Source organism: Typopeltis vanoorti, chromosome 3 (assembly GCF_054136105.1).
Source record: "Typopeltis vanoorti isolate ZY-2024b chromosome 3, IOZ_Tvanoo_1.0, whole genome shotgun sequence".
Lineage (NCBI taxonomy): Eukaryota > Metazoa > Arthropoda > Arachnida > Uropygi > Thelyphonidae > Typopeltis > Typopeltis vanoorti.
In genome coordinates this window covers 114,180,837-114,206,846 of record NC_143551.1, presented here as the reverse complement: position 1 = coordinate 114,206,846, position 26,010 = coordinate 114,180,837, and the positions used below count along the sequence as shown (strand labels likewise).

The window sequence follows — 26,010 nt, the reverse complement described above, 5'->3', positions numbered from 1 at the left end:
TGCAAAAGAATAGTAAAATATGTTGAAGTCATTGGAAAAACCTACTGTGATATTCATTCAGACTACCACCCAATAAGAGCCACCCTCAAAATACATAGAAAAAAATGAAGAATGCATAAGACTATAGTCCAACCAAAAAAAAATGCTCAAAACAGAAAATTCAGAAGAATTTAGGAAAAATGTGGAAGAGAAATCTGACTGAATTAAAAAACAACGAAGATTTAACAAATTTTGATAATCATTTATTGAATTGCAAAGAAAGAGCTTCCTTTGAACTTCCTCCTAAGGAATGCCTATCAGTGAGAACAATAGAACTGTGAAGAAAAGAAGGAAACTGAAAGATACAGGAAAGGCTGTTTAGAATATAAAATTATCTGTAAACAACTGAGGCAGAATATCAAAGATGACTATAATATATATTAGAATGACAAAATGGGCAGAAGCAGCTAGGCTCTGCAGTAGCCAAAAAAAGAGTAGAAAAGAAATATCTAAAGCAACCACTACTATCATCCTTCACAGACATCAAGGAAACAGGCACACTAACAAAGGTGAAATGGAAAAAATAATAAAATCGTTTTATAAAATCCTTGACTGATCTAAACAAGTAGTCACAACTCCAATACTAGATGAAAATTTGGAAATACCATCTGTCCTACCTGAAGAAGTAAAAATGGCTATCTACCATATGAAAACAGACCGATCACCAGGAATTGAGAGTATAAAATCTGATTAATTAAAAATGGGTGGACAAGTACTCTTTAAAGCTCTAGCAGAAAGATTTACTCTATATATACAATTGAGAAAAGCACCTACTGAATGGAAAACATCAAAGACCATAATTGTGCATAAAAAAAAGTAATAAAGAAGACATCAGTAATTATAGACCCATATGTCTATTATCACATACATATAAAATATTTGTCAGAGTCATCATAAACAGAATACAAACCTCCAATGAAAAAAGCTACAAAGAACAGGCCGGTTTCAAAAAGTCTGTTCAAACTATTACTCAACTAACAGAAAGATGCAAAGAATACCAGATGCCACTTTGTTTTCTTTTTATACATTTTAAAAAGGCATTTGACACTGTTGAACATAATGCAGTATTCCAAGCTTGAATAGAACAAGGAGTAGAAATATCATATATCTAGCTCATAAAAGATATTTACAAACAAGGCACAACAAATATCACTCTTTTTCAATCACCCAATTAAAATTAACTTATCTAGAGGAGTACATCAAGCTGATGTCTTATCACCTAATCTCTTCACATCTACTCTGGACAGCATCATCATCAAATTCCTGACATGTACCCTCAAGAGGTGTACAGGATATGATAGTACTACATGAAAAATTTACATAATTACTAACTTCCTATTTGCAGCTTTATACCAAATCGGTCTATTACTTGTCAAGACTCCAATATTATCATTATCAGATCTTATATTTCTATCGTCTAAGGCACATTGTACCGTATCAATCCACCTATGTCTTGGTCTTCCTCTGGTTCGATTTCCTGCCAACTTGGCAGAGAACACTTATTTTGCTAATCTTTCCTCGCCCATTCTGTTTAAGTGACCATACCACCTGAGATTAGCTCTGCTAACACATTCCTAGATGCTGACAATGTCAAGTTCTTTCCTAATATCCTCGTTTTTAATATGATATTGCCATTCATGCCATCTGTTCATGCCTCTAATCTTTCTCAGGACTCTCATATCTGCAGTCTCTAGTTTTTGGTCAAGTGTTTTACTTCTAACCTAGCTCTCAGATCCATAAGTTAAAACTGGTTTGAACACTGTCTTGTATACAGCTAATTTAGTGTTCTGACTAATTTCTCTCTTATTCCATATGAATTTATTCAATTGACTTCTTACCATACCAGCTTTGTTGATTCTGTTGTCTATTTCCATATTTAATTTACCATCTTCACTAAAAATCGTGCCTAAGTAGCTGAAATGTTTTACTTGTTCCACAGGTTCCCCGTTCACAACACAGTTGACATTTTCAACAATTTTACCTATTTTCATTGTCTTTGTCTTTTTAATGCTGACCCTCATACCATATCTATTACAACAGTTATTCAATTTAGTCAGGGAATCTTGCAAACTTGTAGCAGATTTATTCAGAAGTATAACATCTTCTGCATAAAGCAAAGAGCTGACATTAACATCTCCAATTCTGATATCATGTTTAATACCACTTTCCTTCATAATGTGATCTATATAGATAATGAATAACAGAGGGGATAACGTACATCCTTGTCTCACACCAGATATAAAATTAAACCATCTTCCTGTACATCCTTCAATTCCAACTTCCGACTTACACCTCAAATACAGACTGAGTATTGCTTGATATAATGCCCCATTGACACCATATACTCTATAACTAGCGTATCGAATAGCTTCTCTCTTGGCACCTTGTCATACGCCTTTTCCAGATCGACAAAACTTAAATACAGGTCTTTGTTATATTCCCATGCTTTTTTGATTATTTGTCATAAAGTGAAGACCTGATCCTGACAGCCTCTATTTGGTCTGAATCCAGCTTGTTCTTCACCAAGCTTTTCTTCCACAATTCTTCTTAACCGTTTCTCAAGTATACTTGCATAGATCTTGCCAGGAACACTCATTAGGAAAACCTCTGTAATTTTCACATTCAGTTTTTACATCCCTTTTTATATATGGGCACTATTAGAGCTCTACTCCAATCATCGGGAATTCGTCCCTCTGTCCAGGCTTTCTGAACTATGCAGTGCAGCCACTGTAAGACTTTTATACCACCATACTTCAGCCTTTCTGGTCGAACATCATCTACTCCTGCTGCCTTTCCACATTTCAAGCCTTGGATGGCTTTTTCTACTTCAAGTATGAATATGTATTCCTGACTGTATGCCTGTTGAGTGTTTTTTTACCACTCAACAGGCATACAGTCTATCACTGCTGTGCTATCACTGCTTGTTTCATTTAGCAATTTTTCGAAGTAATTACTCCATACTTCAAGGATATATTTTTCTCCTGTTTTCATGTCACCTTTATCATCTCTAACTCCTTTTATAGCATTCTTTCCTCTATTTCTAAGCTTCTTCAACAACCTCCAGAATATTTTGCCACCTTCTTGATATTTATTTTCTATGTTCTTGCCAAAGTCCTCCCATGACTTTTGTTTAGCTAGTTTTACACAGTGTTTAGCTTTCTTACATTTGTCTCTGTATTCTCTAAGAGCAAAAGCTGACTTATTTGCCAGGAACTTTTGATATGCTTTCTTCTTTTCCTTCACTGCCTCTTTATCTTCCTGTGTCCACCATGGAGTCCTGATTTTTCTATCCTTGCAGACAACCTCACCACATGCCTCTCTGGCTGAATCAATCAGGGTTTTCTTCCAGGCTTGCCACTGAATCTCTAAGGTTTGGTTCCTGTTCTCAAACTCTTTCATTTTTTCTTCAATAATCTTTGTATATGTTAGTCTGCAGTTCACATCTGAGAGCTGCTCAACTTTTATTCGCTTTAAAACTTTCTTACATGTTATTCTTTTTAATATGAAATTCAATTTTATCCTGCTCAAGACTAAATAGTGATCTCTTCCAATTTCAAATCCTCTGTATACGCTGGTGTCCTGCACCAAGGAGAAAATATCACTATCAACAATAACATAGTCAATGAGATTCTTCTTATTCCTTTCCTCTTCTCTCCATGTGAATTTGTGCACATTTTTATGTTGGAACATGGTGTTATTAATAACCAATCCATGTCCTGAGCAGAAATCCAACATTATTTGCCATTATTATTAGCTTTGCTCTTTTCTCCAAATTTTCCCAAAACATTTTTGTATGTCTGACAATCACTTCCTACTCTGCTATTTAGATCCCCAACAAGGACCAACTTTTCCTTTTTCATCATGTCAGTTGCTTTCTCTAAAGCCTCAAAATATTCCTCCACTTTTACCTTTGTTGAGCCTTCTGTGGGACCACAGACACAAATAAATCTCATTGTCCAGTTCCCCATTCTGATATTTGCCCACATCACTCTACTTGAGGCTGCCTGCCATTCAAGAAGTTTAGGCTTGTATTTAGTGTTGAATACTATGGCTACCCATTCTTTAATTGACATTGCCTGAATATAACATTTTGTATTTATTGCTCAGAAAAAATCTCACCAGTTTTGTCTTTTTTGTTTCAGTCACCCCTGTTATGTCGATCTGGTGCTTATGTAATTCCCGAGCTAGCTGCATTTCTTTGCCATTCGGGCTTCTTATGTTGATAATACCGATCTTTAACCCTACCGATGTTAAACATTCTATTATTTGCCAATGATGTGGTATTAATATTTCACTTCCCCAAACTCTTGGAATCGATGCCGAATGACATAAGCTAAAACTGCCAAAAAATTGGATTGGAAACACATGCGGACAAAACAAGTTAGATGAAAAACGAATACTGTAAAGATTATACAATTAATCTAGAATCTCACACCATTGAAAAAGTCGAAGATTACATCTAGCTTGGACAGTCCATAAAAATGAATAATGTCATATCAAATGAAATAATGAGAAAAAGAGCTGCTTGGATGGCCTTCAACAAAATAAAATCAACAATTACCAACCAAAATATAGATATAGAAATAAGAGCCTATCTTTTCAATAGTCATATTTTTTTATTACATTCATAAACAATATATTTTAACTATGAACAAAATCACCATTAACTTATCACCATTAACTTATCACCATTATCCTATCACCATTATCCTATCACCATTATCCTATCACCATTATCCTATCACCATTATCCTATCACCATTATCCTATCACCATTAACTTATCACCATTATTCTATCACCATTAACTTATGGCAGTGAAACATGGAACACAACTTTAAAAGAAGAACAAAGCTTAATAACAACTCAATGTGCAATAGAAGAATGGGCAATATAAATTCTTTGATTGTGAACCATGTGCACTAGCAATCATGTTTGTTTACTGGGCACACATTTTTTTGCTTTACCGGGCTTATTTTGGGGCCCTGTTTAGTCTGGCCCAATCACTGCGTTTGTACGTAAATAGCACGTATTTCTTTCATTGTCTTATTATTTATTCTCGTTGTTGATCTGTTTTATTGTTTAATAAAAAATTTACTGTAGAGTTTTGTGGTAATATTATATAATGCGACTTAGTACGGTCTCTGGGGCCAGCCATGGCTGGCCCTATTTTATACGTGTAGAACACAGGGCATGTATGAGGTACATGCAGTAGCAATCATGTTTGTTTACCAGGCGCAACGCTTGTCTTGGGGCCTGTTTAGCCTGGCCCAATTACTGTGTTTGTACGTAAATAGCACGCGATTCTTTCATTGTCTTATTTATTCTCGTTGTTGTTCTGTTGTATTGTTTTTAGTGTGTTTAATTATTGTTGTCGTTTTTTGTTATAATTTATTTTAAAGTTTAAATTTTTATTACGTTCATAAACAATATATTTTAACTATGAACAAAATCGATATTTTATTGGAAAAACGTTTCTCGTTTTTCCAATTTTAAAAAAATTAATAGCTCAATGCATCAGTGGAGTCTGACTAAACATTATTATAATACAAATAATAACTATAAGTCAATAATAGAACCACTATATAAATACAGTCATACCCCGACTTACACTACCTTGACTTATGCGAATCCGGAGTTATGCGGTTTCTTATATGTACGTATTTCTGTCCCGCTTCATGCCTCACCACTAGTCGTTATCTTTCAGGCGCAGGCTGCATTTGCCAGTGTTGCACATGCTGTGAACAAGCACTAACGTGTTTTGCGTGGTCTCCATTCATACATGATTTTTATAGTCTACAAACCTTGTGATTGTTTAATGTTATGTTCTTGATAAAAATTTTATCACATAAAAAATAATAATGTCATCCAAAAGAAGCAAGTCCGATTCTTCTACAGCTAGCAAGAAAAGAAAAACATTGACTTTGGAAACAAAACTCAACATTATTAAGGATTTTGAAGGCAGAATGAAAATTTGTGAGCTAGCAAAGAAGTTCGATCTACAGGAATCCACAGTAAGAACAATCATAAAAGAAAGGTTTACAGATTTTGGAGGACATAGATTCTAACAAGGAATGAATTGTAGCTGCAAGGCAAGGAATGAAAAAATCATTAGCTTGCTATGAAGAAATTTTGTGTGACAAGAAAAAGACATTATGCCGTCAGACGAATCTATTAGATTTTATGAAACCATCAACATCAAAATAACTTTCTTTTTTTTATGTACGAAAAACTACAATTATGATTATATTTCTTAAAAAATATAGCTGTTTTTGTAAACCTTTGGTCCCAATTGTATGTTTGTATATATAAATTACATGCAAAATTATACCCCGAGTTACGCGAATTCGACTTGCACGCTTTTTGTTGGTCCCATCTACCGCGTAACTTCAGGGTTTTACTGTATAAAAAAAATAAGTTGTTTTTGGCCCCTGGTGCCACCTGTTTCTTTCTATTGTCACCAGCCACCACTGGTCATAGCATAACAGGAGGCATGCAGTGGAGTGAAAAATAAGGACCATTTCAGACATTCTGTTGGAGCAGATATTTGAATCAGATGGGAATGGATACAGCAATCAAACCATGGAAAAGAGCCATAGAATTCCCAGAAATAATATACTAGTCTGATATACAAGTCTGAGACTGGCTGGGAGAAGATCAACCTGAAGAAAAGGAAACTTGGACAAGGCTGTAGTGGGAATTGCCAAGAGGAAAGCAAACATATGCAGGACACCTGGATGAAGCACTGTAGATGTCTGTAAATATAAAACAACTGTTTGTTCTTGTCTTTGTTTATTTACTTTAGTTTCATGTTGTCTAATTCCTTCACTTGTTTCCAAGAAAAATAGTTCATTTATAGTATTGGTGTCATTACAGAAAGGAGTTTTTCATTTCAGCATTTTTTGTGAACATTGTTACGTCTGTTACTGTTCATTTAATTACAATATCAGTCCATTAGATAATGTTCACTTTTTAAAAAAAATAATTTACTTTTGGAATTACTGTTAACATATTCTATCCGTCAAGTCTTATAGGAACTTCCAAAACAATATTCCGTAGGTTTCATTCTCAAACTTTCTTTTCCATTACCTGCATACAGAATCCCCTCCCCCTGCTGTCAAAAATCCTAGGAGTAATCTTGCCATATTTGCACACTTGCTCATCTTAGCAACAATTGAGAAATTGGTAATAGCTGCTACATTGTCATTATCAAAAGAAGAATGTCTTAATGAACAACATATATTACTTTACACTTAGTAAGTTGTGAATTAGAAATCAATTTACTATTGAAATTATTACAGTTTATCATATTTGATATATACATTTAATCTAAAACACTGTTTATATTTTTTCCTTTCAGCATACATATCAGATAAATATAAATTTCTAATGAGACATAGTGCCAGTTTTGTGAAGTTATGAAACCTAATCTTGTGATAATGTAAAAGGAGGGGGGGGGGGATTTCTAAAAATGCTTATAATTTTAAATTATAATTTTTACACTTGTATGCTGCTAGTTTAGCATTTTGGTTAATTACTTATTATTACGTATATATTTATTTACCTATCTCCTCACCATACCAGCTTTGCTTTGTGTTTATTTCCATAATTAATTTGGTATTTTCGATAAAATTTGTGCCTAAATAGCTGAAATATTTTACTTATTCAATAAAACCATATTGTGATGCATAAACTATATAACTTTTTTTTTACGTGATAATAATTTTTCATTGAGTTTCATGTTCCCATCCGTTTTGGTCTTTTTATTGCTAAATTTTGTACCAAATTTGTTACGGCTGATATTCAGTTTAGTTAAAGAACCCTGGGGACTTGAAGTGGATTTATTTAGGAGTATAACATGTATAAAGTAAGGAGTTAAGTTCGATATCTCTGATTCTAATATTAAGTGCAATATCACTTTCTTTCATAATACAATCCATATAGATGATGAATAAGAGCGGTGATAGTGTGCTTCCTTGTCTAAATCTGATTTTTACGTCAAACTGTCTTCTTGTACTTTAATTTTAACTACTGACTTAGAACTTAAATTTAGACTACGTATTGCTGTACATAATGTCCTATTTATCCCATATAATTTATAGCATTTTGAAAAACTTTTCTCTTGCCACCTTGTTTGTATGCTTTTTCCTGATCTACAAGATTTAATTACAGATCCTTGTTATATTTTTGTGTTTTCTCAACTATTTGTAGTATAAAGTGAAAACATGACCGTGTCAACTTTTATTTGGCCTGAACCCAGCTTGTTCTTCTCCAAGGTTTTCTTCCACAGTTTTTTTTTATTTTTTTATTTTTTTATTTTTTTTTTAGCCTCTTCTCAAGTATGCTTGCATGAATTTTACTTAGAATACTTTGTAGAGAAATTCCTCTGAAATTTTCACATTTAGTTTTATTTCCCTGTTTACAGATGGGAACTATGAGGACCCAACTCCACTCATCCAGAATTCAACCTTCTGACCATACTTTCTGAATTGCAGTGTATCCACTGTAAAACTTTTATATCTTAGAATTTCAAATGAATTTCTAATATTTTAAAATTTCTTGTCGAATATCATCTACTTCAGCTGTATCTCCACATTTCAGGTTTCTTTTTCTGTCTCAAGTAGTGGTATGCACTGCAATTTACTTGAATATTTTCTTACCAGTCTTCCCCATCATTTTTGTTTATCTACTTTTACACATGGCTTGGTTCTTTTGTATTTTACTTTATACTCTCTCAGGTATCTGCTAACTTACTTTGCTAGTAACATTTGATATACTTTATTTTCTCCAAACTGCCTCTGTAATTTCATATCTAACTTCATCACATGCCTGCTTAACTGAATCAAAGTTTTCCTCAGAGTTTACTGCTGAGACTCCTGGGTGTGGTTCTTGTTTTCAGATTATTTCATTTTTTTTAAATAATATTTGTATAGTTGTCTATAGTTCACCCCTAAAGCTGCTCAGGTTTAGTCATTTTTAAAACCCTCTTATGTATTTTTATTTTCCTTAAAACAAAGTGATGATCACCTTCATTTCACATCCCCCATATCCTGAACCAGCATGATGATAGTGATATCTTTAACAATAATGTAGTCAATAAGACTTTTCTTTTTTCCCTGACTAAGATAAGAAAAAACTTTCATCAGTGTCTTAGTCTTTATGTTCTTGAATCATTTGTGTGTACTTTGTGTGATATATATATATATGTTCTTTTCAGATGTAAAAATTCATCCAAAAGTGGCCCAATCTACAGCTATGACTGTGATCAGCAACCACAGTAAAGGTGCACGCAGCATAGCAACATGTAGGAGTGATTCTTCTAGTTCAGGTAGTGTCTGTGGTTCTCCAGAAGTTCGAGCAGCAGCCATGCAACGATTAGCTATACAGAAAGGTATAAAAGGTTATTTGTGATAATATTGTTACTCTTAATTAATGCTGCTAGATTTGAATTATTAAATTATTACTTAAATGTGAAATCATCAAAATCTAATTGATTGGTCAACAGTATTTTTAAGATATTTGTATGTATTCTTCTGTAGTGAATCAATGCATACAAATTGCTGTTTTACGAGCAGTTTCAATATAAGATGTTTTATAAGCTATAAGTAATTTTTGTTTTATATAAGTATAAAATGCTTACAGACGTTAGTCATTAGTAGATTAATTTTGTTGTCCAGTGTGAGACCACCAACATTGCCACCCTGGTTATTGGAGGTCTTGAAGTGACTAAAAAGTTGCTTCGTGATTTCTAGAGCAGATTTTCTGGATTATCTAGACCAGGGGCCGCATGTGGCCCAAATGTGCATTTTTGGGCCCATAAAAGGTTTACTGTACTTACATGACACGTGGCCCGTATGTTGAATTATTTAAATAATACATTTTTTTATATGAATAATAAATTAAAAATAATTTTTATGCCTTTACTTCATGATATCGCCGTGCAACTTGGCGCGAGTCAACCGTGTGAGTCATCATGAGTCATCACGGATAACAAATGCGACTTCGTCTAATGACAACTGAGATTTTGGCACACTTTTGCAGTTGCCAACTATGTCTGTTGAAGAAACACATGATGGAAGAAATTCTGCATCATTATACATGTTGTAAATCGACATCTACAGTTGAATGGCAAACACAAAAGGAAACTTTTGTTGGTATTATTGGAGATTTACAAATGGAATTTTCAACAAGATTTGTGGATTTTCATAAAAATAGCATTAAAATGCGATTATTTTTGAACCCTTTTAATGTCGACATTGATGACGTACCAAATGAACTACAGATGGAAGTTTTGGAATTACAACACAATGAAACATTAAAGAATGCATTTTCATTAGAAAATATCCAAAATTTTATCGATGCTTACGAAAAACTTTGAAGGATTAATCAGTTTCGTGAAGAAGATGATAGTCGGATTTGGAAGCACATACATTTGTGAACAAGCATTTTCTGCCATGAGTTTTAGAAAAAATAAATTTGCTTCTCGACTGACTGATGAACATTTGCATGCTTCGATTCGAATTTGCACATCAAGTTATAAAGTGGATATAGATAATTTGACTAAGGGAAAACACTCGCATTAAGCAGTGAGACACACATATTGTGATGCATAAACTATATAACTTTGTTTTTATGTGATAATAATTTTTCATTGAGTTTCATTTTTATGCTTGTTTCATATCTGGTACTCGAAATATTTCTGTGTTTTTTAAAGTAGGTATTATTTCTGTGAAAATTCCCATTTTATTCCTCTAAACAAAAATAGGCTAAATAGCCATAAAAATAATAATTTGTGTTTTTTTTTAAGATTGATATAATAAAAATTGATAACTTAATTTTTTTTTTCACTCACTGTTTTCTCTTAATTAAACGCTTGTGGCCAGCGAGTCAGAAAAGGTTGCCAATCCCTGATCTAGACCTTAGCTCTTCCCATGGTACTGATGTACTACAAATTTGCATCCTTTCTAGATAGATTCAAGTTTAAAAAAAAGCGTATAAAATGGGAATGTTTCGCTACACATATTGTATCTTTTTTTTTTGTAATATATAACAGTGATAGGACAGCATAATCAGAACATGGTGGTGATTACTATTTGTTATATTGAGAAAGTGCATAATTAGTGAATTTTTGCAAAGCTATGCAATTTGTTTTAATACTGTTTTTTGCTTTTTATCTTTCCCCTTTTTTTATATTTAATTTTTGAAGTCTTTTCTTTCAATCAATTTTTCCTACATTGGTCTGTTGTTTTGATTTGAAATTTTTCTTCATTTATAATTAGATGGTGAATGCTGTTTACAAACATTTCCATTTTGTTCATTATCTTTTACATATTATATTTTTGTAACATATAATAATAGGGTAATTATACTAGATAAAAAATTATATTACTGTATTCTTTTAATTCTTTGCCCAAGCATAAGCAAATTAAATTTGTGTGTGAAATATATCTTTACAACTGATCTACTTATGCACAAAGCGTTGACCTCATATCAATTGTCTAAGTATCAGATAACACACACTGCACCTACTTTTTAGATGAAGATGTATTATTGCTGCACATTATGGGAAAGGTCACTACTCAAACTGGTTTTGATTTTTATTTGAGGTTTTGTGAATATTGTATATCAGTATACACTTTCAGATGTGTGTACTGATATACGATATTCACAAGACCTCAAATAAAGATCAAAACCAGTTTGAGTAGTGACCTTTCCCATAATGTCTATTATTGGCATTTGATGTGAAGTTAAGTAGACTATTTGTGAAGATACTTCACTTGCAACCTTTGCTTATGCTTGGACAAAGAATTAAAACATGAATATAGTTTTTTTGTCTAATATATGTTAGCTTTGTAAGCAAGTGGACCAACTTTCTAAAATTATCTCTGAATCAGAGTATTTTAATAATAAAGTGATATATATTTTCTATACTTGTATATGGAAAAATTTGATTTCTACATTGATTTAATCTGTTTCTTTTTGGGTCTAACTCTTATTGAGGAGATTTCTCTTAGTAAGAGTTGAAACTGGTCTGGATAGTGATACGTCTCATAATGCATAGCAATATACAATCTGATAGGAAGTGTGCTTTGCATTATGGGATACTTAGGCATTTGATGTGAGGTCAACAGCTTCCATATATGAGTAGACCAGTGTTGAAAATACTTTACATGCAAATTTATTTGCACTTGAAGTATTTTCAACACTGGTTTCAACACTGCACTTGGTTTCAACACTGTCCTTGGGCAGAGGATTAAAACAAGAATTGAATTTCTTCTCTGGTATAATTAACTTTCTGACTAAGCAGAAACACTTCATATAGTAATAGGATAAGACAGTGAAATCAAGCACATTGGTTTCATTACCATATATTGATATTCAATGATAATAAACAGAGCTCCAGAAATACAGCTTAACTCTACTAGCCACACCAAAAATTACTCACCTATAGTATTGGTGTAATTTATATAAATATTTTATAAGTGATATTTTAAAAACTGAGAAATATTTTGATGACAAAAAAGTAATACATTCTTTACTCTTAATACACCTTACATATAACTGTACAGAGATATCCTTTCTGTATGATTTCCTTTCAGATGTATACACACCTGAAAGGAAATCATACTGACCTTACAGTTTATTTACATAAGGGCTTCTCATGTCCTCCACTATGTCTTTTCCTGTTTGCAAAATATCACTTACACACAGATTTATTTGGAATAAATAGGGAACAGCCATTCGTATGTATTCCATAAACCATTCAGAATGGAGGAATTCAATTATATATTACATTGGAATTCAATTATATTACATTTTAACCTCAATACTTGATGATACAACAGCTTAAATTTCCAGATTTTAGCAATTTCTAATTCATTTTCATCAAAACGTTTTAACAAATGTTATTCTTTCATTTATAAGTTTTTTTTTTTTTTCAATATTTGAGTAACTCTCTATGCATTACCAGAACACCATTGTATAACAGTCTAGGTTATAGACTGTTTTTTTGTTACCTAACCAATTCATTTTCACCAAAACTTTTTAACAAATGTTATTCTTTCATTTATTAGTTTTTTTTTTTTTTCAATATTTGAATAACTCTCTATGCATTATCAGAACACCATTGTATTACCTAGATTATTTGTTACCTAAAAATTTCCTCTGAAATAATGTCAAGTTTCATTTCTTTCAATATTCAAGATGCTCTTCATATGTTATTTATTTATGTATGCATTTTTTTTTTTTTTTTTTTTTTTTAATTAATTAGTTTGTTTGCAGTTTGCTCTTTGAAAAGTTGGTGATAATTGCTTAAATAAAGTTAAACAATTTAAGTAAAATGGATTTTTATTGCACAGGAGTATGTCTTCATTTTCTCTAACGTGTTTGGTCATGCAGCATTATGTACTTTTGCATTGTGTATTCCCTCAAAATGCATCCATTTCAGGGTAGTTGTTAATACATAAATAGTCTGCGATCTCATTCTATTAGGCATTACTGAATGCATCAAGAGTTATTCAAATATCGGGAAAAAAAAATAATAGATGAAAGGATTTTTGCGGTTTTTATTTACCCTAAATCTTAATCTTTCTTTTATTATAATAAATTTAGTTTAATCCTTTATCTAAGTGTGAGCAAACAAAGTTTGTGCCTGAAAATATCTTCAGGACTGAATATGGTGTTGTACTACCTTACTGGAGTAAGGTAACAACACTGGGCAACTCGTAGCAAAGGTGGACCAAGCTAACAACACTCCTATCCCAGTATCTCCCATAATGCAAAACACATCTCCTTGCAGATATGTATAATGTTATGCATTAAGGGATTGACCACTACAACACTGGGCAACTCGTAGCAAAGGTGGACCAAGCTGGGTAGTGGCCAATCTCATAATGCATAACATTATACATATCCGCAAGGAAATGTGTTTTGCATTATGGAAGATACTGGGATAGGAGTGTTGTTAGCTTGGTCTACCTTTGCTAAGAGTTGCCCAGTGTTGTACTACCTTACCCCAGTAAGGTAGTACAACACTATATTCAGTCCTGAAGATATTTTCAGGCACAAACCTTGTTTGCTCACACTTGGATAAAGTATTAAACTAAATTTATTATAGTCTAACTAAGTGAAAAATAAACTTTCAACATTTTTCTCTAAATCCAGAGTAATTTAATAAAAAAAGGTGGCACACCTTTTGGCAACTCCTATAGGTAAAGATGACCTAGCTATTGCTTCTGCCTGGTATCTCCACTATCTGGACCTGGCTCCCACTGAAGAGACCTCAATAAAGGTCGAAACTAGTCTTGGTAGTGTCCAATCTCTTAATGCATAACATTATACATATCTGCAAGGAGATGTGTTTTGCATTATGAGAGATACTGGGATAGGAGTGTTGTTAGCTTGGTCCACTTTTGCTACGAGTTTTCCAGTGTTGTACTACCTTACCCCAGTAAGGTAATACAACACCATATTCAGTCCTGAAGATATTTTCAGGTGCAAACTTTGTTTGCTCACACTTGGATAAAGGATTAAACTAAATTTATTATAGTCTAACCAAGTGAATAAACTTTCAACTTTCTTTTATTAATTTGAATTCTGGCATATAATTTTTTTTACTGTTTCAATAACAAAGGAATCATCTTTCATAGAAACTGAAACAGCTATATACCAAATTATGGATGATACAGTATGTTGATATAAGACCTGGATCTGGCAATTCCTGCCACTAGCCCAGTGCTTGTTAACAGTTGCTAGTTTTTTTCTGTGCCAAGAACTTGTTCATTTTACTCTCTGATGTATCAGTGTTCTGCAGCTTTTGAATTTTGGAAAGGAATTGTGAAAGCAAGTTCATCTTTCAATTTTTATCTATATATATATATCTCATATAAAGGATGAGTTCCTCCCATTTGAAGTATCTGTAGAAGCATCTAGATGAAACCTTGCTCTACTGGAGTGCTTGATTTCCTTAATTCTTGTTTAATGATATCAGCAATAACTGACACAAATTCTTTGCATTCACGTTATTTTGGTATTGTTTTACTACTTGGATTGGAACTGTATCTACATTAAGCTATTAAGCTTTTGAAGTTAATTAATGGTTTATTGAAATTAGCTATATAATAGGCTATACTAGAAAGGCTCTTAAGGTGTTCAAACATTTTAGAATTCATCTCTCTTTGTCAAGCACTAGAGGTGTGTTTTCTGGGTAATTTCTGGCCAAGTCTGTCACAGCATTTTTTGTGAGAATTGGGTACCTCATGAAACTTAAATTTCACCACTTTGAAAGGTTCTTGAAACTTTGTAGTAACATGGAGTTACTGCTGATATTTTTACATACATTACAAAATGCAACTTTGTCTTCATAATACACCTGAATTACTTGAGCCATTTGTCTTGGGAAGCACATCTTACTTTCCTTTTGTTTATCATTCTTATCCATAAAAAAATAGTTTGGTAGTAAAGACAAATAATAAAATTCATGAAGAAGACAAGAAAGTAGTTAACACTTGCTAGAACTAGACTCACTATTCATGATATGTCAGTCACATGCTCATATTTGCAAGATAATTATATTTCTTAAATAATGGTATTCAAAATCCTCTTTATTATGTAGAACATTCACATATTTAATTACACTAAGCAAATTCATTCATATTGTGAATTGTTAAAATAAGCTTATGCCAGTACTATATTACAACTGCGCACCTGTTGAAGGTGTATGAAAAATAAGATCATAAATTCATTTTATTTTGAATTACAATTGTCAGTAAAACAAAAAAAAATTGATCTTGTTAAATATTTTTTTAAATAGCGTCTGATTTTGTAAGTAAGAAGAATGATGATGATTTGCTAGTCATGCAAAAAAAAAAATGTTATTTGAGAGTTCGTGATTTAATTATTTATTTTAAACAACCAGCGAATACCTGGTAGGTTTAGGTTCAACTAGAAATGAGAGGTAAATAGTATCACCTTTTCTAGATTGGAATTACTTTGTCTTTCAAGGAGAGTAGTAAGACATATCTTTGAGAGTACCTACTTGCAGAATCTTTAGTAGGGGGCATTCTATGAAGGAATAATACACTTAATTTATAAGTATCTTAATTCATAAGGTATATCTCCTGGTTAGAAATAATTTTTAATATATTTCTAACCAGGAGAAATATATATAATATATAATGTTTTTAATAATTATTATTTTTACATAGCCATAAAAATAATAATTTTTACCTGCTTTTGCTTAGGAGTGTCCCTGTTTTGATGGCTTTTTACTCATGAATTCTTAGGGCATTCCAGATGTATTTTAGAGACAAATATATGTAGCATAATAGAAAATTTGCACATACCTTTTCTTGGAGGATGTTGTTGTCTGTCTTCTTTCTGCAGTGTGTATACTTCTGCTGTTATGGTGTTGAAAGGGGAGTGGGGGGGGGGGGAGGGCTTAGGCAATGTGGGAGAATTAATTTGAAAAAAACCTGGTTTTTTTTGTATAATATATACATATACAGAGGATGATCAGTTAACGAACATAATCCGTTCAAAGACTATGTTTGCTACCCGAATTGTTAGTTAACTGATCATCGATTTACCATAAATTTTTATAGGAATTTGATTAATTCATTCTGCTGACCCCCAAAAAAATAAATAATTATATAATTTCTTACTACATTTATTTATAATAACAATAATACATACATACACAATCTTGCATTTTCATCAGTCATGATTTTTCTTTGTTTGTGGGGCGTTAATGAATCTGTCCAATGACAATTGCTTTTCTCTCTTCTTCAGGATTTTTCAGAAGTGATTAATAGCATTGTCGTTGTAGAGATCCCCAAGCCTATTGACCTTAACCTGGTTTGGGTGCCATTCTAAGACAGTTGTTCTGACATCCTCCTACTTCTTCAAAGATCTTTAATAGCAGATGTCAGCATTGGTCCTATTTAGTCTTCCTCTTTTTCTGAAGAAAACACATCTCGCTGAGTTTCTTGGTGTTCTTCATTCAAGAGTTCTTGGAGTTCTGCTGTCGTCAGATCATTTTCATGTTCCATTATGAGCTCTTCAATATCATCTTCATTCACTTCCAATTCCAGATCTCTATCAGTTGTCACAATTTCATTAATAATTTCAGGGACATCATCTCCATCTCCCTGAATACAGGGAATGTTCTTTCAGGGATGGACGCAGCTTTCACCAAGCAGAATTCAACTGTCATTGAGTGACTTCTGACCATGCCTTTTGAATGAGCCGGATAGCTTCAAGAATATCAAATTTTTCTTTCCAAAACATTTTTAATGTCATCATTGAGGAGAACTGGCATGCTTCAAAACACCGACAAAACAGCCTGCGAGTGTACAATTTCTTGAAACCTGCAATAACCTCCTGCTCGATTGGCTGAATCAACGAAGTGGTATTTAGAGGCAGAAACTAAACTGTCAGCCAGGGAAAGTCTTCCAACAAATCATCTTCAAGGTCTTTTGGGTGTCCTTGTGCATCGTCCAATAGCAACAGTGCTTTCAATGGCAATTCATTGGTCTGAAGGTGATGCTTGAGGCACAAACTTTAAACTGCCATTCTTTGAAAAGAACCTGTGTGACCCATGCCCTTTCATTCGATCTCCACGTCACTGGCAGTCTTTCTTTAATTATGGAATTTTTGTTGAATGCTCTAGGGTTCTCAGAGTGATAGACAAGAAGCGGTTTAAGCTTCATATCACCACTAGTGTTAGTTCCCAAAAGTAATGTCAATCGGAGAAAGGTGACCGGCAGGCACACGAACGGTATAAAGCGCAGGCCAGAAGGGTAACGAGTGTGGTAAGAAAAAGCAAAAAAGGATTACAAAAGAACATTGGCCATGCAGGCTAAAGAGAATCCTAAACAGTTTTTTAGATATGTAGCAAGTAAGAGGAAAAATGTACGTGGCAGAATGATTTTAAAGAATGCCGATGGTAGGGAGGTAACTGAATCAGTTGATATAGTTGAGTTACTGAGTGAGCACTTTGCAAGAATATATCATCCAGGTGGTGACATTGCAGAAACGAATGTACCAGTAGATTATATGGGAATTGTGGTGAATGAAGTGGAGGTGAGTAGTCTATTGCATAACCTCAATGTCAATACATCTGTGGGATTGGATGGTATACCAGCTCGTGTTGTACGAGAAGCAGCTAAAGAATTGTCAGTACCCTTGACCATTTTGTTTAATTTGAGTCTCGGGTCTGGGTTAGTCCCGAGGGGGTTGAAAGAGGGGAAAATAGTTCCATTGCATAAAGGTGGTTCCAAGACTGCTGTTGTAAATTACCGGCTGATTAGCATATCAGTAATCATTGTCAAGGTCTTAGAGAAATTAGTCAGGAAAAGAATACAGGATTGGATAGATGAAAATGGGATATTGTATGGGGGAACAACATGGTTTTGTGAAGGGTAGATCATGCCTCAGTAACTTGCTCATGTTTTATAACACAGTGACGGCTGAACTGGATAGGGATAATGGGTTTACAGTAATACTACTGGACCTTGCCAAGACTTTTGATAGGATACCACATAGAACCCTAATCAGTAAACTGAGCAGATGGGGATAGATATAGGGTTGGTGAGATGGATAGGAGGGTGGTTGAAGGAGAGATACCAGAGAATTGTTTATTCAGGATTGGAGTCTAAAAGACGGCTTGTGACTAGTGGAGTGTCACAGGGCTCTGTTCTTGGACCACTGCTTTTCAATTTGTTCATCAATGATATAGGAAAGGATTTGAGAGGAAGTGTTCAGTTGTTTGCTGATGATGCAAAGTTGGGTAGAGCAATTATGAGTGCACAGGATGTCATAATTTTACAGGATGATTTGGAGGACTGGGCTAGGAAAAATGGATGTCAATTTAATGTGCCAAAGTGTAAGGTTATGCACTTTGGGGTGAAAAGAATGGCAGCAGTATATCGCATTGGTGGAACCGTACTCCAGGAGATTGATAAGGCCAGGGATTCGGGAGTGTTGGTGGATAGGGAATTGAAGTTTAGGGAGCACATTGCAAAAGTGACTAAAACAGCTCACCAAATCACTTGGCTTCTGAAAAATACTTTAACATGCAGAGACAAACAAGTTGTTGTTCCTCTGTATCAAGCCTTGATAAGACCCCATCTGGAATACTGTGCCCAGTTATGGGCACCAGGGTTTCTTCGTGATGGTGAGGAAGTGGAGAGAATCCAGAGACGAGTGACCAAGATGATAGCAGGTCTGTGGAATGAACCTTATGAGAATAGGTTGAAGATTTGTGGGTTGCAGAAATTGGTCAATAGGCGAAGGAGGGGTGATATGATTGAGACATTCAAATTACTGAAGGGTTTCTATAAGATTGATCCAGAAAATATTTTTGAAAATATGACTGGTGGTGGGTGGACTAGGGGCCATGAATGGAAGCTGGGCAAGAGCATGGTTGACAAGGGTGTTAGAGCTAGGTTTTTTACTTGGAGAGTAGTGAATGAGTGGAATAAGCTTCCAGAGTCTGTTGTGGGTACTACGACCATGAATGAGTTCAAGGCAAGGTATGATAGATACTGTGTGAATGTTGAATAGTTGTTCTTGACATGATGTTAGGGCCTCCCTCGATGAGTCTGTCGACTCCTTGGAGTTGCCCGGAATAATAATAATAATAATAATGGGTTTATTTTTCTCATCTTTCGTGATGTAGGTATGGTTCGGCATGCGCTTCCAAAATAAACCAGTTTCATCACAATTGAAAATTTGTTGTGGACAATATTCTTATTTTTTAATGAATTCTTGAAATTTGAGACAGAACTTCTCAGCTTCTTCTTTATCTGCATAAGCAGACTCACCGTGCATTAACACATGTTTAATGCCAGATCTCCTTCTAAACTTTGCAAACCATCCAGTGGTAGCCTTGAATTCTATCTCCTCATGTGACGAATGTGGAGTTTCTTTCTTTAGTTCTTCAAAAATTTTTCTAGCCTTCTCTTGATGATAGTCATACTAGTTACATCTCTTTTCATTTCCCTTTCTTTTATCGAAACTAAAAGCAATTCTCCATTTTTTCATTGATTGCACATCTTTGTTTCTTAGATGATTTTCATGATTTTCGTTACTCCTTTAGCTGCTTGAGTCTTCTTGATTATATCTTTCTTAGCTAAGATTGTGCCTACTGTAGACCTGTTCAAGCCATACTGCCTAGCAACATCAGACATCTTCTGCCCACTCTCTACCTTGGCTATTATCTCTTGCTTGGTTTCTATGGTGAGCACAGTTCTTGCACTCCACTCTTTTTAGGCCCCATAATATTATCAGTTTTTTTTTTTTTAAATTAAAAGTTCAGAAAAGCACTTACAAAAATTCAGAGAACAGAAATCAACTAGCACACAAAAAGGTTATGTATACAACTGTCAAAGTCTCGTTCCAGAAACCGTTCATAGATGGCAGTAAAATACAGTTCTACAAATCTTACACACAGTGTCGCTTCTTGTGAGGTGTTCATTATCTGAACATGTGTTTGTTGTCCGAACATAAAAATCTTTCGTGAAAGTGTTCGTTGACCGATTTGTTCGCAGTCCGAACTGTTCGTTAACCGATCACCCACTGTATTATTTTTAAGGGTGCGTGGAGCTTTTTTTGTAGGGTGGGAAAAAGATGAAAAAGGAAGCTGAAAATAGCAACTGTTTTTTTAGAGGAAGGGGAAGGGTTTATGAGAAAAGGGGGACCGGGGAGAGGGTTGACGGGGTGGGAGCCGTTTCAGCCGTGTGGGTCGTCATCCGAACTCATGGAGGAACTGGATGCTATGTCATGTTGGCTTGGTGTTTCTGCCTTTGAAGTGTTTGTGTTATTGCCTATTGTTCGGAGTTGTGACCTAATTTTTATATTGTGAAGCTTCCAACGCTCGGAGATTATGTAGGGTTGGTGGACATTGATTGAGTTCTCATCCCATTTTATGGCTATCGTTTCCGATATTCTAAGCATTGTTTCATTGTCTTGTCTGTCTATTATAATGGCATCGATTTGCGGGGTATGTTTTTGTTCAAGGGCGTGAACTGCTATTTCTGTTTTCCCTGTACTTTGTAATCTATTTTTCTTTTTGATGTTGTGTTTTTTAGTGTTTAAATGTTCTGGAATAGGGATGTTACAGTCACCGAAGTGTTCTTGTAATCTTGCCCATAAAGACCTGATGGTAGAACCTGTATAGGTGATATCACAGTCTTTTTGGCAGGGAAATTTGTAGACTACGTTGTGGTGTTCTAATATTTCTTTGTGTGTGTGTGTGAGATTTAGTGGGTTTTAGAAGATTTGCCAATCTTTGGTTTGTGGTGAATATGTAGTCAGTATGTTTGAAGATGTATTTGTAGGCTTTATATGTGTTCTGGGTGTATGGCAGTTTGATAACTTTTTGTGTTGGGAAGTTTGTTTTGGTTGTTGGGTTGTTTTGATGGGTTTTTGCTGTCCTGTTTGCATAATTCATTAGTTGTGTGGGATAGTTGCAGATTTTTAAAAATCTGTGTTAGTTTTTTTATTTCTGTGTTGAGATAATTATGGTTAGTTGAAAACTTGTAAGCATTTATGAATTATGATAGGATGACCAATTGACCGATTTTTTTAACAGAATATGGATGGTATGAGTAGAAATTGAAGTAGTTTCCGATATACTTGGGTATGTGGTATATTTTCCTGGCTATTTTGTTGTTTTTTCTGATTAATGTCTAGTTTAAGAAATTGATGGATTTGTTATGTTTGGTTTCTATGGTGAATTTTAGTCTGTTACTGTAACTGTTTAGAGACGCTTGTAAGGTGTTGATGTGTGTAGGTTCTACGATGCACAGAATATCGTCCACGTATCTGCCATAAAAGGTGATGCCGGGGGGGGGGGGGGAGAGTGGAGCAGGAGTGATTCTATGTGTGCTAGGAATAATTCTGCTAGTTGTCCGCTAATGTTTTGGCCCATAGGGAGTCAGAAAATTTGAATATACATGTTGTTGTTGTTGAACTTGAAGAAGTTTGCAGAGATTATTAAAATTTATAATATCATTAGGTTAATTTTGTACGAGAGTGTAGGGTGTGGTCTTCTGTAGTAGTGTGTGTATGATGTCTAATGTTCTGGGAACGTCCACGTTAGTGTATAATGAAGCTGCATCCAATGAAGTGAGGATGTCTTCCTGGGATAGGGTTATGCTATTTATTTTTTTGAAAAGGTCGTCTGTATTTTTTATCATGGAGTTAGACATTATAATTAATGGTTTGAGAAGTTTGGACGAATTTCAATAAAGGTGCTGTGGTGGTGATGTTTTTGTAGGAGACTATTGGCCGTATCGGGTAACTGTCTTTGTTGGTTTTGATTTGTCCAAACATACAAGGGGTACGTGTGGTGCAGGGTGTTATGTTTTTCATTGTTTTTCTATCTTGTTTTGATTTTTTAGGGTGTGTCTAAAATATTCACACATAGAATCACTCCTGCTCCACTCTTCCCTCCCCCCGGCATCACATTTTATGGCAGATAGGTCTTTATAGGCAAGACTACAAGAACACTTCCATGACTGTAACATCCTTATTCCAGAACATTTAAACCCTAAAAAACGTGACATCAAAAACAAAAATAGAATACAAAGTACAAGGAAAACAGAAATAGCAGTTCATGCCTTTGTATGGTGTTGTTGATTTGTTTTATGAAGTCGGGGGTGGGGTCAATTTGGATTTTTTGGTAGAAGTGTTGGTAATTTAAGATAGCTGGTATTTTGTTATGGTAATTGGTTTGGTTTGTGATGACCACTGCATCCCCTTTGTCAGCTTTTGTGATCATTATATTCGGGTTTCTTTTTAATGATAATAGGGCTTTTTGTAAGGGAAGTAATGTTGGGTTTTATTATTATTTTACTATTTATGTTTACTTTGTGGAATATTGTTTCTTTGTTAGGGTCATTCTCTAATTTTGCTTGGATTTTGATAATGATGTCTTTGTTTTGTATGTATTTTGGGGATACCGCGAAGTTTAATCCTTTGTATCCTTTTAAAATCCTTTTAATACTCATGCCATCCATATTGTGTTAAAAAATCGGGTCCGAAATAAATAAAGAAATATTAGAGCACCACAACGTCGTCTACAAATTTCCGTGCCAAAAAGACTGTGATATCACCTATACAGGTTCTACCATCAGGTCTTTATAGGCAAGACTACAAGAACATTTGTAGTCTTGCCGTGACTGTAACATCCCTATTCCAGAACATTTAAACACTAAAAAATGCGACATCAAAAAGAAAAATAGAATACAAAGTACAGAGAAAACAGAAATAGCAGTTCATGCCCTTGAACAAAAACATACCTGCAAATCGACAAGGCCATCATAATAGACAAACAAGACCACAAAACAATGCTTAGAATATCGGAAACGATAGCCATAAAATGTGAAGAACTCAATTAACGTCCACCGACCCTACATAATCTCTGAGTGTTGGAAGCTTCACAACACAACACCAAGCCAACATGACATAGCATCCAGTTCCTCCATGAGTTCAGACGACGAGCCACATGGTCGAAACAGCTCGCACCCTGTCAACCCTCTCCCCGACCCCCTTTTCCCATAAACCCTTCCTCTAAAAAACTTCCCGCCCTACAAAAAAAGCTCCACCCATCCTTAGAAATAATATATGTATATATTATACAAAAAACCTGGGATTTTTCAAATGAATTCTCCCACATTGCCTAAGCACCCCCCCACCCCCCCACCCACACACTCCCCTTTCAACACCATAACATCAGAAAGAAGACAGGCAACAACATCCAAGAAAAGGTATGAGCGAATTTCCTTCTATTATGCTAAATATATTTGTCTCAAAATTACATCTGCAATGCCCTAAGAATTCTTGAGTAAAAAGCCAATGACATTAAAACAGGGACACTCCTAAACAAAAGCAGGCAAAATAGTCATAAAAATATTTTTTAAGAGGAGTAACATGGGAGTTTTCCCAGAAATAATACCTATGTTTTTAATAAATTTATCAGCTGTCTATAATAAAATAACTTTACTGTGAATAACAATATTATTTTAAAATGAAAAAAAAAAAAAAAAAAACCATACATGAGAGGTTAGTTAATCAACCTGTGGTAGGTTAATGCTGTAAATGGGTAGTGGATTAGGAAAGGAGAAACTTGTTTACCTTTGATTTAAAAGCCTGTGTATTGTATTCCTTGAGAAACACATAAGGGGGAGAAAACTGTTCCGCAATACAGCAGTAGCAGGGATGAAGGAGGAGAAAACGAAACTTGTTCTGTGGGTTTCAAGGTGTTCTGTGAAGGTATGTTGAGTGGCAGCTGCATGTGTTCCAGTGGACTTAGTACTGAGTGGGGGAATTATTGATGCATATTTCATATGAACGTTTGCCATAGAAATATTTATAGAATACACATATTGCAGGACCCAAATGCATGTGCGAAGGTGGGAGGAGTGAGTTGGTAAGGTTGGTAAGTGATGGGTTATTAATTAATCTAATTGCCCTCCTGTGTATTGAGTCGAGCACTTCGAGGGAGCTCTTAGGATCTCCACCTGAAATGTGAGAGCAGTATTCCATAGCTGGGGAGATTTGTGATTTGTATAAGGTTAACAACTGTTCAGATGTGAAGTAACATCTTGAGTGAAAGAGAATCCTAGTTTTTTAGAAGCTGAGGAGACAGTGGTTATGATGTGTTCATGCCAGGATTGGCTTGATGTCAGGGTTATTCCAAGAACAGAAATCTCATCTTGTCTGGAAATTGAGTGTTGTCAAAGGGAATACTGGGAGAAAATGGTTCTTTTTTTGTGAGAAATAAGCCAAAACTTGGTTTTGCTACATTTGAAATTGACGAGGTTATCTGAGCCCCATTGGAGGATGGCTTGGAGATCAGAATTGAAGGCAGAGGTAGTTGATGTTCTGGAGGTTGAAGTGATTTGTGTACAGTAAGGTTTATCAAATGAAGGGAGAAGTGCAATGTACTGTCATCTGCAAAACTGTGTATTGGGTTGGAGGTCAGCTGAAGTAGATCATTGATAGATGTTGGAAGTTTTTTCACTTAGTTATACTATAAATTAAAGATGCCAAGAAATTATATTCTTGGTTTAATCCTTCAAGGTGTAAGCAAATAATTTATGTGTGAAGTAACATTATGACTGGGCTACTTATATAGAAGCTAATGACTTCACATCAATTGCCTTAGTATCTCATAATGCAAAAACATGTATCCTTATAATGAGTATAATGCTGTCCATTATGGGAAGGGCCACTACTCAGACCAGTTTTAATCCTTATTGAGCTCTCATCAGTGGGAACCAGACCCAAAAGTGATACCATGGTTGAAGTAATGCCAAGGTCATATTTCCATATACAAGTAGTCAAAAGGTGTTGCACCTTATTATTAAAATACTCTGGCTTAGAGATAGATGTTCAAATTTTTTTATTTCTTATATTTCTTATATAAGAATATAAGAAATTATATTCTTATAAAAATTTTCACATGAAGTAACTTGTGTGGCTGAGCTACAAAAGTAGCTCAGTCGTGAAGTTGCTTCATGTGCAAATTTTTATTTGCTTGGATGAAGGATTAAACCATGAGTATATTTTCTTGGAGGTCATTGATATATAGAAGGAAGAGTGTTGGTGAGAAAACAGAACACCTTGTTCTCTCAAGGGATCAAATCTCAAATGGTTGTAGTAAAACTGTCATTGCATCAATTCATAAAAGGGGAAATATAACCAGATGTGTGAAGTATAAAGAAATTTCCCTACCGAACTGTGCCAGGAAGATTTACACTTACATAACTCATTTGGAATACACAATATAGGAAAACAGAAATAGTTGAAAAAAAAATTGTTGTGCAACTTATGCTTATGTATAAGTTGCAAAATGGAATTGAAGTATGTAGGAAATATGGTTCGATGTTAAATCAATTTGATAGGATTGTTTGCTAATTTCCCCTGGTATTTATAATCTATACGAACCGTGTAAGAAAAGTTGTAT

The 26,010-nt window shown here is 34.5% G+C and overlaps 1 protein-coding gene across 1 annotated transcript in view; it reads left to right on the top strand.

Moving 5' to 3' along the window:
* The window catches only part of Tbc1d22 (TBC1 domain family member 22), a 239,663-nt gene that overhangs the window by 89,895 nt on the left and 123,758 nt on the right, over positions 1-26,010 (top strand). Inside the window, exon 4 of the mRNA XM_090415889.1 lies at positions 9,256-9,429. Within this exon, the coding sequence (XP_090272015.1) occupies positions 9,256-9,429 (174 nt within the window). The remainder of the gene's footprint in view (positions 1-9,255; positions 9,430-26,010) is intronic.